This window comes from Fukomys damarensis, unplaced genomic scaffold, assembly GCF_012274545.1.
Source record: "Fukomys damarensis isolate Sample0158 unplaced genomic scaffold, DMR_v1.0_HiC HiC_scaffold_24, whole genome shotgun sequence".
In the NCBI taxonomy this organism is placed as follows: Eukaryota; Metazoa; Chordata; class Mammalia; order Rodentia; family Bathyergidae; genus Fukomys; species Fukomys damarensis.
Genome location: NW_022900936.1, coordinates 9472106 through 9485184, shown reverse-complemented (window position 1 = coordinate 9485184; position 13079 = coordinate 9472106). Strand labels below are relative to the sequence as shown.

The 13079-nt window shown below is 38.5% G+C and overlaps 1 protein-coding gene across 8 annotated transcripts in view; it reads left to right on the top strand.

Annotated features, from left to right (window-relative positions):
• Positions 1-13079, top strand: part of Itsn1 (intersectin 1) — a 195182-nt gene that overhangs the window by 96982 nt on the left and 85121 nt on the right. Inside the window, exon 17 of one of the 8 annotated variants that reach the window (XM_010608688.3) lies at positions 5486-5785. The exons of the other annotated variants lie outside the window; for them this stretch is intronic. Within the exon in view, the coding sequence (XP_010606990.1) occupies positions 5486-5596 (111 nt within the window). The 3' untranslated portion in view covers positions 5597-5785. Of the gene's footprint in view, positions 1-5485; positions 5786-13079 lie in introns of those variants that run through there. 8 annotated transcript variants of the gene reach the window in all.

Sequence of the window (13079 nt, the reverse complement as noted above, 5' to 3'; positions counted from 1 at the left end):
GATTAGTTGATATTGAATCCCAGGCAGAAAAATTTGTTGCACTGGTTTATCAGCCTTATGAGAGCCTTCGCATGCATGAAAGAGCAGTACACTATCTAAATTGCAGTTTTCTCCTTTCCAATATCAAAATGAATCTGACACCTATAAATTAGGCCTGAATGGGTGGGCCCAGCATGACATCTGTCTTTAATCTGAATTGTATTTTTATTGAATTATATTTTTATTCATTTCCATTCTTTTGTCTATTTATAACCATATCAAGTTGAATTCTAAAAACTAGGCCACAAAAGCTTCCTTTTCCTCAGTTCTTTGAAGACTACTAAATGGGATTGTTTTCTCCTATAAAAGTGAGAATTTTTCTGCCACTTCTTAGCTTCAAAATTGTGCTTAAATGTAGATCCTTAATTTTGTTGCTTCACAGTTTTTAATTTTACTGTTTACTGGAGTAATTGCTTTTGTCTCTGTGGCAGAAGTGGTGTATGGTTTGTTGCATTTGCATAGTAGAACTCAGGAAAATGTCAGTGCTCTGGGGAAATGTTAGATAGTTAAGATCACAGCTTCTTGCAAATGTGGTGTTTTGAATTTAACTTTACAACTTTGTCATTTTAAGAATGTTATCTTATAAAGCTAGAATAGTTCATTTCTTAAAAATAATTACTTTAGATGCAAATAGATATTAGGGTTTTTATTCAGTTATGTTCTTATCAGAAATTGAATGTTATACTTTTTCCCCTCCAAAGATTGTTTTTCCTTTTGTCTCTGTTTTCTTTTTGCAGTACTGAGAATTGAACCCCCTGGTGCTATACCATTGAGCTACATCTCCAGCCTTTTTTAAATTGTTTATTTTGAGACAGTGTCTCACTAAGTTTCCAAAGCTGGCCTCTAACTTGCCATCCTCCTGCCTCAGCCTCCCAGATAGCTGGAATTACAGGCATGGGTTACCGTGCTTTTTGTAGGTAGCTTAAAACCTTTATATCTGATTGTGGCCAATTTAGCTTTTGCTAGTAGGAGGAAGTAAAACTCCTATTTTATATTACTAAACAAACAAAAAAAAATGTTTAAAAATTAGAAAGCAAGCCAGGCATGAGGTGCATACTTGTAATCCCTGCACTAGGGAGGCAAAGACAGGAGGATTGCCTCAAGATTGAGGCCAGCCTATCTTACACAGTGAAACTCTGTCTCAAAAAAAAAAAATTACAAAGCAGCATTCTTGAGATTTTTAGTTGACCTCTGAATTGAGAGACTAGGCCAGTTTGTCTAGACATCTAAATAGGAGGTGTTTGTGCTGTTCTTTCAGAGCACTCAGAATGGAACTTTTCTCAGTTGTACAATTCCAGGAAAGTGCTCCTAAGGGAAATACTATTTAGCCAACCTAGTATTTCCCTTTACTTTGCTTCCATGTTTACATTGTGTGTGAACGCACACTCTGTTCTGTATTTTTACATATGTGATTGTGTGTGATATATAAGTATTAGAAGTACAGCTGTAAGTTCATCTTTACAATAAAAAATGTTCACAGTCGCTCTCATTGTAACATCACTGTTTTAAACAAAAAGAATACAACATTATTGCAGTTTTACAATTCATTTTAGTAGTCTTAGAATATAAACTGTTAAGTGTTTGGCTGTCTTTGGGATACTAGTAGTAGTACAGATTTTTGCCTTATGGTTTTTTGTTTTTTTGGTTTTTTTTGTTGTTGTTTTTGTACCGGGGATTGAACTCGGGTCCTTGTGCTTGGAAGGCAGGCCACCGAACCGCTGAGCTAAATCCCCGGCCCTTGCCTTATGGTTTTTTGTTTTTTTGGTTTTTTTTGTTGTTGTTTTTGTACCGGGGATTGAACTCGGGTCCTTGTGCTTGGAAGGCAGGCCACCGAACCGCTGAGCTAAATCCCCGGCCCTTGCCTTATGGTTTTTGTGTATTCTTTTTTCCTAGAAATTTGACTCCTAAAACAAAGTTCAGATATTAGAAAATAGTACTCCAGAGGGAGACTTTTGATTAATGCCAAGAAATTGTGGATTTAATAACTTTGGCAATTAAAGTGCCATTGTGTTGCTGAAGAGAACATCCTTAAAATGTGGTAGGAGTCAATCTTGACTAGTTACCATCTGGCTTTTGCTGCTCTGGCTTCTTCTTACACAGAGGCTAACATTAGCCCTCTTATTCCACTGACCCTTTACTCTAAGTATACCTGCTTTTAAATAAGAACATTTGTTTCTGTCTTTTTAATTTTAGTTTGGTTTGCCATTATTTATTAACTTTAAACTTAATATGGCAAAACGATTCACAAGCCAATATTAGCCCTATTGTTTTGCTATTTAACATTGCTTTAGAAGATTTAGTGAATACGTTGTGTTGTCTTATGGTTATTATTTCTAGAATTCCTCTGAAACCCAGTGAACCAAAACAGAAGGAATTAAATTGAAGAATCAAATGATTTATAATTTTATTGAGACCACCCAGAGACTGAATTAATGTTTAGCTTCTTCAGGGTCTCCTGCCCACTTTTGTTGTGAACACACTGAAAAATGTGAAGTAGTATTTTGTTGGTTGCTGTGATTTTTAGCCCATATATTCATTATTTTGTGATGAAATAGACTAGGAAGAGCCAGTAACCTGCCCCTTGGGATTTTTTTTGATGTCCCTCTTGATATAACAACAGTTCATTTAGAATGTTCACATCAAAGATAAAAAATAGTACTTTGCCTTGCCTTGGCATTGGCAGTTAAGCAGGCATTCCACAAATCTAGTCCTGATGGAATGAATCTGCTGTGTTCTAAACCTTCTTTTCTGGTAGAAAAGAATTAGGATTTAGCAGTTACATTTGGTGTTCGTGAAGATGGCTCACGTGAAAGAAGGTACAATTAACTGACCATAAGCTAGTACACAATTTGAAGGTCAGTTAACCAGGATACTAAACCTGTTTTCAGTGCTTTGACTGAGGATAATGAGGATAATATTTAGCAAAAATCACTTCTCCTTTTTCCAAAAAACAAAACTACTTGCAGAAGATCATTCACTTACTTTCAAGTGCAGTCGGTTTCTGTCTAGTTAAGTAGAAAGACTAGACAGGCTATGTACTGTACCCTGATTAGCCCTGCTTGTGAAGGCCAAGACAGCAATTGGACAGTGTATTTAGTTTCTTAAATGAGAAAGAAGGTAAAGACTAAGTATATTTTAACATTTTTTCTTTTAAAAAAGTTTGATTTATTTTTTTCTTTCAGAATGTCTTGTTTGAGATTCTTTCTTCTTTTGAGGGTTTTCTCCTATTTTCTGCAGTTCAGGTAGAATTACACTTCCACCTTCTCTACCCAAGATCTAATAACCAGTGATAGGACCACTCAGGGTCTCCTCTTGTAGTTCAGGATGGCCCTGAACTCACTATGCAGCCTCGAACAGGGCGATCCTCTTGCCTCTGCCTCTCTGGTGTTGGGGTTACAGGTGTGTGCCACACCCAGCTCCTTTAAACAAACATTTACCTTATAGATACGGTCTTTACATCTCACAAAAAAGATCCAAAGATGGGAGCTGAGGATGTAGCTCACTTGTAGAGCGCTTGTTTAGCATGTGCAAAATCCTGGGTTTGCACCTCAGCGCTAAAAAAAGAGATCCCAAGATGTGTCTTTCTGATGTAACATTTGAGATCAAGATTACTTGAAAAAGGAAACAGGAATATTAGCATAGTGAGTAAACTTTGCCCTTTTTTTAAATAAGCATGAAAAATAGGGATGTTGGAGAAGAGAAATTATCGCACCCTAAGATAGTCGCTCTTGTGCTAGACATTTCCCAGTTGGCAACCATTGTATTTATGTTGACTTTAATGTGAATTTTATAAATTGTAGTTTTTTTATGATTATATGAAATAACAAAACAGTGAATTAGTTGGGAATAATTGATTTTATTATTGATCATTGCTAGCGTGAATCACTACTTCTGAAAGTTTTATTATAGTAGGTCAAATTTAGTCACCACAAATTGCTACTTTTAGAACATATTCAACATACAGCAAACATTTTTATGTTAAGAAATCAGTCATCTTCTCAAATTCATGTTCCAGAAACATCTAATTAAAATTACTGTGTGTCTATAACTTTTTTTATATTTCAGTTTATATCAAAATCAGTATTTTTTAGAATTACATTTCCTATGTGCCTAAAGGGTATGTAGAGACATAATTGTTTTTCTTATTTTTGGTGCTTATCTAGAGGTATAAAGTTATGGTTTGAACAAGTGTCCAGCACCATTACTGATAGGGAGGACTCTCGGGTGGTACACTTCACTTCCCTTTGCCTTGGCGGCATTAGTATCATTGGAGCCGTTTTTCTGGGCACTGACACCCTAGTGTTCTAGTGTTTAATGTCTTAGGTATGATAGGAGCAGGTTTGCCAGGTTCCATTGTGTGCCAGATAAAGAGAATCTGATAAGCCGGGTGTGCTGTTGCACACCTGTAATACGAGCACTCTGGGAGGCTGAAGCAGGAAGACTGCAAGCTTGAGCCCAGCACAGGCAATTTAGTGTCATAGTGAGGCCTTGTCTCAAAATCTGAAAAAGAGCTGGGGATGTAGCTCAGTGCAGAGGCCCTTGTTCAATGCCCAGTACCAGGAAAATAAAAACAATGAACACCCAAAGAGGTTAGGTTTTACGTTTCGTGTTGAAGAGTCGGGTCCTTGTTGGTTCCCGTCTGGTCGCTGTGTACTGGACAAGCCCTAATGTGAATGGCCGTTTACATTGGAGCATTTCTTTCTTCCAGTCAGTGGCAGTGGAGGAGGCAGTGTGGCAGTGCCTGGCAGTTCTCCTGGGCTGCGTCATCCACTTAGACTTCTTTCTAAAGGTCTCCATGCCCTCCTCAGGCAATGCACATCTTTGTCAGACTAAGAATGACGAACCACCTCCAGCTCTGTGCTTCATGTCCCCTCTGCAGATGAGTGCTCAGTGTCTCAGCTAGCATTTACCATCAAGTGTACCAAGCCTTCTTTGTAAATGTTTATAATGACCTGTAATTATGAATCATGGAGTATGATGGAATCTGTCCTCTTGACAAGTTGTGTGTGTGACAGTGTGAGCCCTGAATTACAAGCTGGATAAGGTACTGTTTGCTGGAGTCTTGTCTGTGTAACAAGTATTTTAGATCACTGAATCTGCCCCTGTATAGATTTGAAAGAGCACTCTATTATGATTTGTGTCTGTGTATCTCCCCGTCATTGAAGAGACAGTATCATGGTCAGTATATTATGCCAAAAGCACACAGTATTTTATTTCTTAGTAAAATTAGGACTAATTCAGAAGGAAGAATCATATTCCTTAATATACCTGGCAAATCCAGATTTCTTAAATTAGACACAGAGGTGGTCAGAAACGTAGTATTTGTCCATAATGATACCTTATCTAAAAGTTATTCTTGGGAACTGAATTGATATTAAAATGAGAATGCCACTTATGGTAAATAAGGTTGTTTGCTTAACTAAGGCTTTTATGCTCTTGGTTTCAGACACTTGCTTTCATGGCAGGCTCATTCATTATGGAGGCAGTGAAAGGCAAAATGTTTAGCAACAAGGGGAGAAAAAAAAAGAACTGGAGAAAGAACTGCAGAACAGAATGAGAAGTCAGGAAAAACATGCATGCAAAGGGAAACAGTGCTGGAAAGAAAAAGATCCAGAAAGAGGAGATGGAGAGACAGCAAGAGAAATCAGTGTGATTTCAAATAACAACATTGCTCTCTCGTAAACAGTAGAGTAATATTTGACTGTTTCATGGTTTATGACCTTATTTTGTTCAAGATAAAATTACCTGTGTGATCCTTTGGAAAAGCCTTCTATATAGAAGTAATAAAAATCATCTAACTCCTTACTTGTAATTGTGGAAACTTTATATAGATTCCTTAAACATAAACATGTATATATAGATTCTTTAGATACAAGCAAATAATTACAATATTCCGCAGAGTTCAAATCATTAGTGGATGTTATGTATGAGAGTCTCTGTCTGCCATGCTAGTAGCCTCGTTGGGTGGGTGGTGGTTGAGTTTTTAGCCGTAGTTTGGGCTCACCTCCAACTGCTGCGGAGCCCAGGCTTGCCTTCAACTCACCTTCCTCCTCCCTCAGCCTCCCATCCCCATTTAAATTCTTAAGTTTACTGATGCCCTTTACAGCTTTATCCCTTAGAATGGCATATACAGTACTTGAAGTAACAGGATTTTGCTTTTCTGACTCTAAAGCTTGGACATTTTAGAGACAGTTCCCATTTCCAGCACAAACCTGAGTCTGTTTTCTCTTTCTGGGACTACCAAGGTACTGACCACAGCCTCCTAATCCTGGTGCAGAGAAGACAGTTTTTCTGTCTTCCTTCTCCACACACACCTACCCCAGTCTCCCATGAGAATTCTGATACAATGACTACACGTTTGAACCATGGGAAATGGCCCTTGCTATTCGAAGAAATATTGATGTCAGATTTAGAAGTAATATTTAAGCATGGTTTTAAACATTATTAAGTATAGCCCTTCTCAGAATTTAAGTAACCAGTAAATGTATTTCTCCTACTTTCAATGCATCATGAATTAATGAACTTTCAAAGTTTCAGATAAATGGAATATTTGTTTGCCTTGACAGGAAGAGTTTCTGTGTTCTAAAATAGCTACTTTTTGGATTTTTAAATATAGGTACAAGTTGTATCTTCATTGGGTTTGTCATTCTGTAGTAGTTTAAAATTTTTGACCACTTAATTAGGAAAAGCTAGTGGGTTTTTTGAGACAGGGTCTTGTTATATATAGCTCAGGCTGGCCTTCACTCACCACGTAGCCCAGGCTAGCCTCGAACTTGCAGCAATCCCCCTGCCTGAGCCTGCCAAGTGCTTGAATTACAGGCGTGCACCACCATTCCCAGCAAGTCAGTGTATTTTAAAATGCAAAAGCCCTTTGAAAAAGTCTGATATTTATTGCTACACATTACTTTGGGGTGAGAGATCATGACTGTTTATACAAAAGCACTTCTACTTTTGACTTAATATGGATAGTACATTATACACCTGGAATTTCTGGTGCTGGTTCCTAGATCAGTTTTCTATGAGATTATTTTAATTTTAATAAAAATTTTGATTTATGGTATTGAGTTCATGAATTTCAAGTAATTAATCCAAGTATGTTTGGTTTGTCTCTCATTTCTAATACATAGCCTGTGGCAAAAATCAAATTAATGCTTTTAAAAAGTTAGATGTCCAAATTAGCAAACAGATTTTCATTAACTTCAGGTCTCCTTTCATAGGCTTCTCTGTTGGTAGTTAATTTTTTTTCTCTCATAGGCATTTATGTACAATAATGTCTCTGGAAGGCATTCCTGTACCTGTTACTTCTTTATATTTCACTAACAGCACCTCACACAATACATCTATTCTTGAGTGTCTGTAAAACACAGTGAAGGTGAAGTTGTCACAGTAATTAAGTGATTCTATGCCCATTGGCATAGCAGTGAAACAGCCATCTGCCCTGAACTTGAAAGTGAGCCGTATTTCTCAGTAGACACATAGTTGGATCTTCTTGGGTATTCAGTTTGTCAAACATGCTGCTTTCAAAATAGTTTGGATGTCCAAACATGTTTTATGGTTCAAATATCTTAGCTCTTTAAAAGAAGTAAATGATTTGCCCCCCCCCCTTTGGTCTAGGGAAGAAAATAAAAAACAAGCTGATTTTCTTTTTTTCTTGACTGATACAAGACTGATTCTTTATTCACCATAGTTTAAATTGTGGTTATAATCTGTAAGATCTGAGGCCCTTTGTGAATCTAATCAAAGCTATGAGCTTCTCTTTCAGAAAGATGGCCACACACCCCACACTTCCATGTGGTTTTAGAGCATTCGTAGGGCCAAGGATTTTTCATAGGCTCTGGTTAAGAAACTCAGCTCTCTGTTCCTGGGAATCTGTTCATATTATCAGTGATAAAAATCTTATTATTGGGCTGGGGATTTAGCTCAACGGTTCGGTGGACTGCCTTGCAAGCACAAGGACCCGAGTTCAATCTCTGGTACCAAAAAAAAAAAAAACAAAAATCTTATTATTTTCAGCTGGACACAACACAGGCCTGTAGTCCTCAGTACATGTGTGATCCCTTGAGCCCGGGAGTTCAGGGCCAGCATGGCAACATAGTGAGACTTTATATCATAAAATTTTTTTAACTTTATATAGACTACACATCTGTGATTTTTTTTTCAATGTAAGTATTTATAATGAATAGCGGACCCCCCCCCCTTTCCTTTTCAACACTAGGGTAGAACACGGGCATTCTACCAGGGAATTGCATTCCCAGACCTTTATTGTTTTTATTTATTTATTTATGTTTGTTTTTTTTGTTTTTTTGTTTTTTGAGGCAGGGTCTCACTACGTACTTGAGACTGACCTGGAACTCACAGCGATCCTCCTGCCTCAGCCTCCCAAGTGCTGGGATTATAGGCGTGTGCCACCATGCCTGGCTATTATTATTTTTTTAAAACAGTCTTGCTAGGTTGCCCAAACTGGCATCAAACTTGCCATGCTCCTGCTGTAGCCTTTTGAATAGCTTGGGGATATCTTGATACGTCTTTTTTTTTTATTATTATTGGTACATTTAAGGTATACAATATAATGACGTTCATCATTGGAAATTTTCACCTTGACGTAATCCAACATGGTGCTTATTTTTTCCCCATTCCCCTGCTCTCCCTTCAACCCCTCTCTATCTAAAAAGACTTTGTTTCCATTTTTTTCTCGTATTAATTCCATTCCCTTCTTTTCCCCTTCCCCTTTGTACCTTTTCTTCCTATTTCACATTATCTATTACAGAAGAATGCTTGTGTGATATTTAAGAATGTAATCTTACTTTACTAGAAGATAATGTGAATTTTTACCCATTATACCCTACTGTAAAACATATGCCCTTGAATAGAACTTACTGAGGAAAAAAATTACCAAAATTGTATGTGCAGTACCATATTGCTTTGAAATGTTTTGCTGGGCGTGGTGGCGCACGCCTGTAATCCCAGCACTCGGGAGCCTGAGGCAGGAGGATCACTGATTTTGAGACCAGCCTGGGCTACATAGTGAATTCCAGATCAGTCTCAACTACATAGTGAGACCCTGTCTCAAAAAGCAAAACAAAACAAAAAAATGTTTTTAGATAGAGTCACAAATGAGATATTGACTTTTTTTCCCCCGTGGTACCAGGGATTGAACTCAGCGCCTTGAGCTTGCCAGGCAGGTGCAGCACCACTCAGCTAAATCCTGACTTTTGATTCTTAGTAATTTTTTTTTGTTCTCCCTCTCTCTCTCTCTCTCTCTCTCTCAGGATTTTGGGGCTCACTTTACCTGGGTTGACCCCTGGGAAAAGTTGATAACATTTAGTGTGGTAAAGTTTTTATCAGCTGTTTATCCCAGTCGTTTTATGAGTTTCGGTAAATAAACAATTTAGTGACGCCAGATTTTTTGTCACCTTGAATTTTTGGCCCCTGGAGGAACTGAAAGGATGCTTTGAATAACTGTAATTGGACTTGAGCCTCTTTAACAGCATTGAAAAGGAACAAGAGAATAGTGAGGCCATCTGCCACCCCAGTGTGAAAGGACTCGGTGTTCCACATGGGCTTTGTTATGGCCAAGGCAGGAAAGCCATTCACTGGTGTTTAGTATGCGTTTCAGCATTTCCAGATTGCCTTCTCGGAAGTTCACCATTTTAAAAAACATTTTCATCACATTATAAGTGTTCTGCTTCTGTTGCTTCATGCCGCCTTACACTCACACATCTAAGGAAAACCAAGACCTAGAATGCTTGCCAGGATTGCTGGGGTCACCTCGATTTCCTTAAAATTGTGTATCTCAGCAGCGTTTGACTTGAATGAAGGAAATGTTGCAGTCTTCAAATCTGGATCCGAAGCTGCCAAGAGCCTTCTGTTACCTCCTTTGACATCTGTTATTTTGTGGCTCCTGCAAGCTCCATTTCCTTGGAGGTTCTTGAAGCTGCAACTTAGCACGGATAGTTCCAAAGATAGATTCAGCCTATCCCATCTTGCTGATAGCCTCAAAAAGAAATTTGTTTTTTAATATATCTTTCTTCATGTATTTGGTGCATTTAAAAATTGTTCTTAAATTTTTTTTTAAATTTTTTGGAATTGTCTGATTGGCATGATTTTTCCTATAGACTTGTTAAATTCATTTCTTGTTTTCATTTTATAGTGCTTCCTAACAAGTTACCTCTTATATTTCCATCTGTCTTGACTTTATCTACTAATTAGTGATCTACTAATCTATATCCAAGTATTGTAGTTCAGTATAGAAAGGAAATATTCAGGCTGGGGCTGGTAGTGCACACTTGTAATTCCAGCACACTGAAAGGCTGAGGCAGGAGATTGCAAGTTCAAGCCCAGCCTGGGGAACTTTATGAAACCATAGTTTAAAATAAAGGGCTAGAGATGTAACTCAGTACAGAAGACCCAGATTCCATCCCCAATACCACAAAAAAAAGTTCAGGAACTTTTAACTAGTTTTTTTCTTTTAACCATAAATTAATCTTTTTGAACTCTTTTAAGAATTTTATGCTATTATGGGTGAAATTTTAAATAGGAAAAAAATGCAAATCTTATTTATGACTTTTTACGATTTCTTTAAAGGGTCTTTCAGGGCCGGGGATTTAGCTCAGTGGTTCAGTGGCCTGCCTTGCAAGCACAAGGACCCGAGTTCAATTCCCGGTACCAAAAAAAAAAAAAATAGTTCAAAAGGGTCTTTCCGTTGGGCCAATGGTAGACAAGAACGTCCCTATCTCTGTGTGCACGCTGACTTTCAGTGCTCTTTTCCCTCCCTTAGGATATTTAGAGTTTGATTAAATATCCCTCCATTCTTATCCTTTTCCTGTCGAGATGTTAATTTGAGCCAAGAGTGAAATTACTCTTAACAACAGATATTAGCCCAGAACTATATTCTGTTTGTCTTTGAAATAGCAACTCAAATATTAACCAGAATTTTTTATTCATGTTACTAGAGATTGCTATTTATTCTTCCTTTTTTTTTTTGAGACAGGGCCTCACTATGTAGTTGAGGTTGTCCTGGAACTCACTATGTAGGCCAGGCTGGTCTCGAACTCACAGTGATCCTCCTGCCTCAGCCTCCCGAGTGCTAGGATTACAGGCATGCACCACCATGCCCAGCTCTCTATTTATTCTTGATTCCAAATTACTAAGAAAACTTAAGAATTTTTAGCACATCAATTACGTTTTTTAGCCCACAGTTTGGCAGTGATAAAGGTAATTAATGGAATTCTTTTCCCTAGAGTTGATCTTCTCTCAGACAGAACTTTAAATGGTCAGAGTAAGGCTTCATCGTTACTTTCCAGTCTCCATTCTTGGCCACCTTTCCCTGATCCCTAGCTAAGCTCCTGTCCTGGATGCCCTTCCCCATTCAGGATTACTGCTGTGGAATAGCCCACCGTTACACCACTACCGGTGTTGTCTCTTGCTCCTCTGCCATGCCTGGATATTCCCATTGTCATCTGCTGAGTTCCCCGTGGAAGCCCCTTCTTTCCTTGTTGGCTTTCCCCTGCCTCCACTTTCTCCCTCTCTGCCTTCCTAATCTACAGTTAAATTTTTTTTTGTTTGTTTGTTTTTTGAGACAAGGTCTCACTGTGTAGTTGAGTCTGACCTGGAACTCACTATGTAGCCCAGGCTGGTCTCAAACTCCCAGCAATCCTCCTGCCTCAGCCTCCCAAGTGCTGGGATTGCAGGCATGCACCACCATGCCCAGCTAGTTAAATGTTTCTTGTATCTTATTCCCTTTTTAGAGTCCCTCAGACTCATTTAGAGTTTATGAAACACATTTATGTGTTCAAACATAATCTCATAGTCTCATAGGAAAAGATTGACCCTTCAAACTGTTTCCCAGTAGTAAGTGCATTTTAACACTGACCTACCAAACAAATCCTTTTATCTTTTATTTCATAAAGATAGTAATTTAGGGCCTGTAAGAAACTTACTGGTCTGGACTTGCCAGTGAGCAGGAGGACAGAAGTCAGGGCAGGCCTTTGTCTCAGAGTCGATTGGCTCTTTGATTCATTGATCTCTTGTTGGCCCAAGTAAGAGGAGTGGAGTATGACTGAATCTGTTCCCGACCATTGGGTCCCGTGGAATCTGCGGAATTCCACTGCAATAAGTGTTTTCTTGTTCTTCACACTTTGAGATGTTTAAACTTCTGATTCAAGTACTTGAAATATATATTTTATTCAAATACTTTAAGAATTCATTTTATTTTCCATAGCCTAATAAGGAAATTACAGTTTTTCCTGGGGCTGGTATCAAATGAGGAAATCCAAGCCACAGACGTCATTATCAAAACAGAGCTTTTTGAGCCGGGGATTTAGCTCAGTGGTTCCGCCTCCTGCATGGCAAGTACAAGGTCCTGAGTTCGATCCCCGGTACCAAAAAAAATAGAGCTTTTTGCTTGGTGTGGTGGTACACACCTGTTATCTTAGCACTTGAGAGGCTGAGGCAGGAGGATCACTGTGAGTTCAAAGCTCACCTGAACTACATAGTGAGGCTCTGTCTTAAAAACAAAAAACAAAACCAAACAAATTAGAGCTTCTTATTTTCAATTTGACTTCTGGCTTAGATGGAGGCAGTTGGCAATCTCATTTTGGATTTAGTAAAAGAGGCTCTAGAAGAGTTGTGATTTGAAGAAAATAGACTCTGGTGAGGGAGAATTAGGTCACAGCAGAGAGCTGTCCATTGGAGTAATATCTATCGTAAGACGAACATGAGCTTTTAACGGAGGTGGTGTGTGTCATTTCAAAGCCAGTAGAAGTTGGTGCAGATTCACTATCAGAAGAACTGTGAGGTTTTATTCAGGAAGCATCACCCTGTCTTAAAACTGGTTCCAGGGCCAGGGATTTAGCTCAGTGGCACCATACCTGCCTCACGAGTATAAAGTCCTGAGTTCGATTCCTGGTACCAAAAAAACCCCAAAAAACTGGTTCCATGCTTCTATTATTGCTGGGCCTTTACAGTATTACCAGCTTCTCCCCCAGCAAGTTCCTTGTAAAACAAATTCTGAGAAATGGTACATGTGTTGTGGTCCTGGA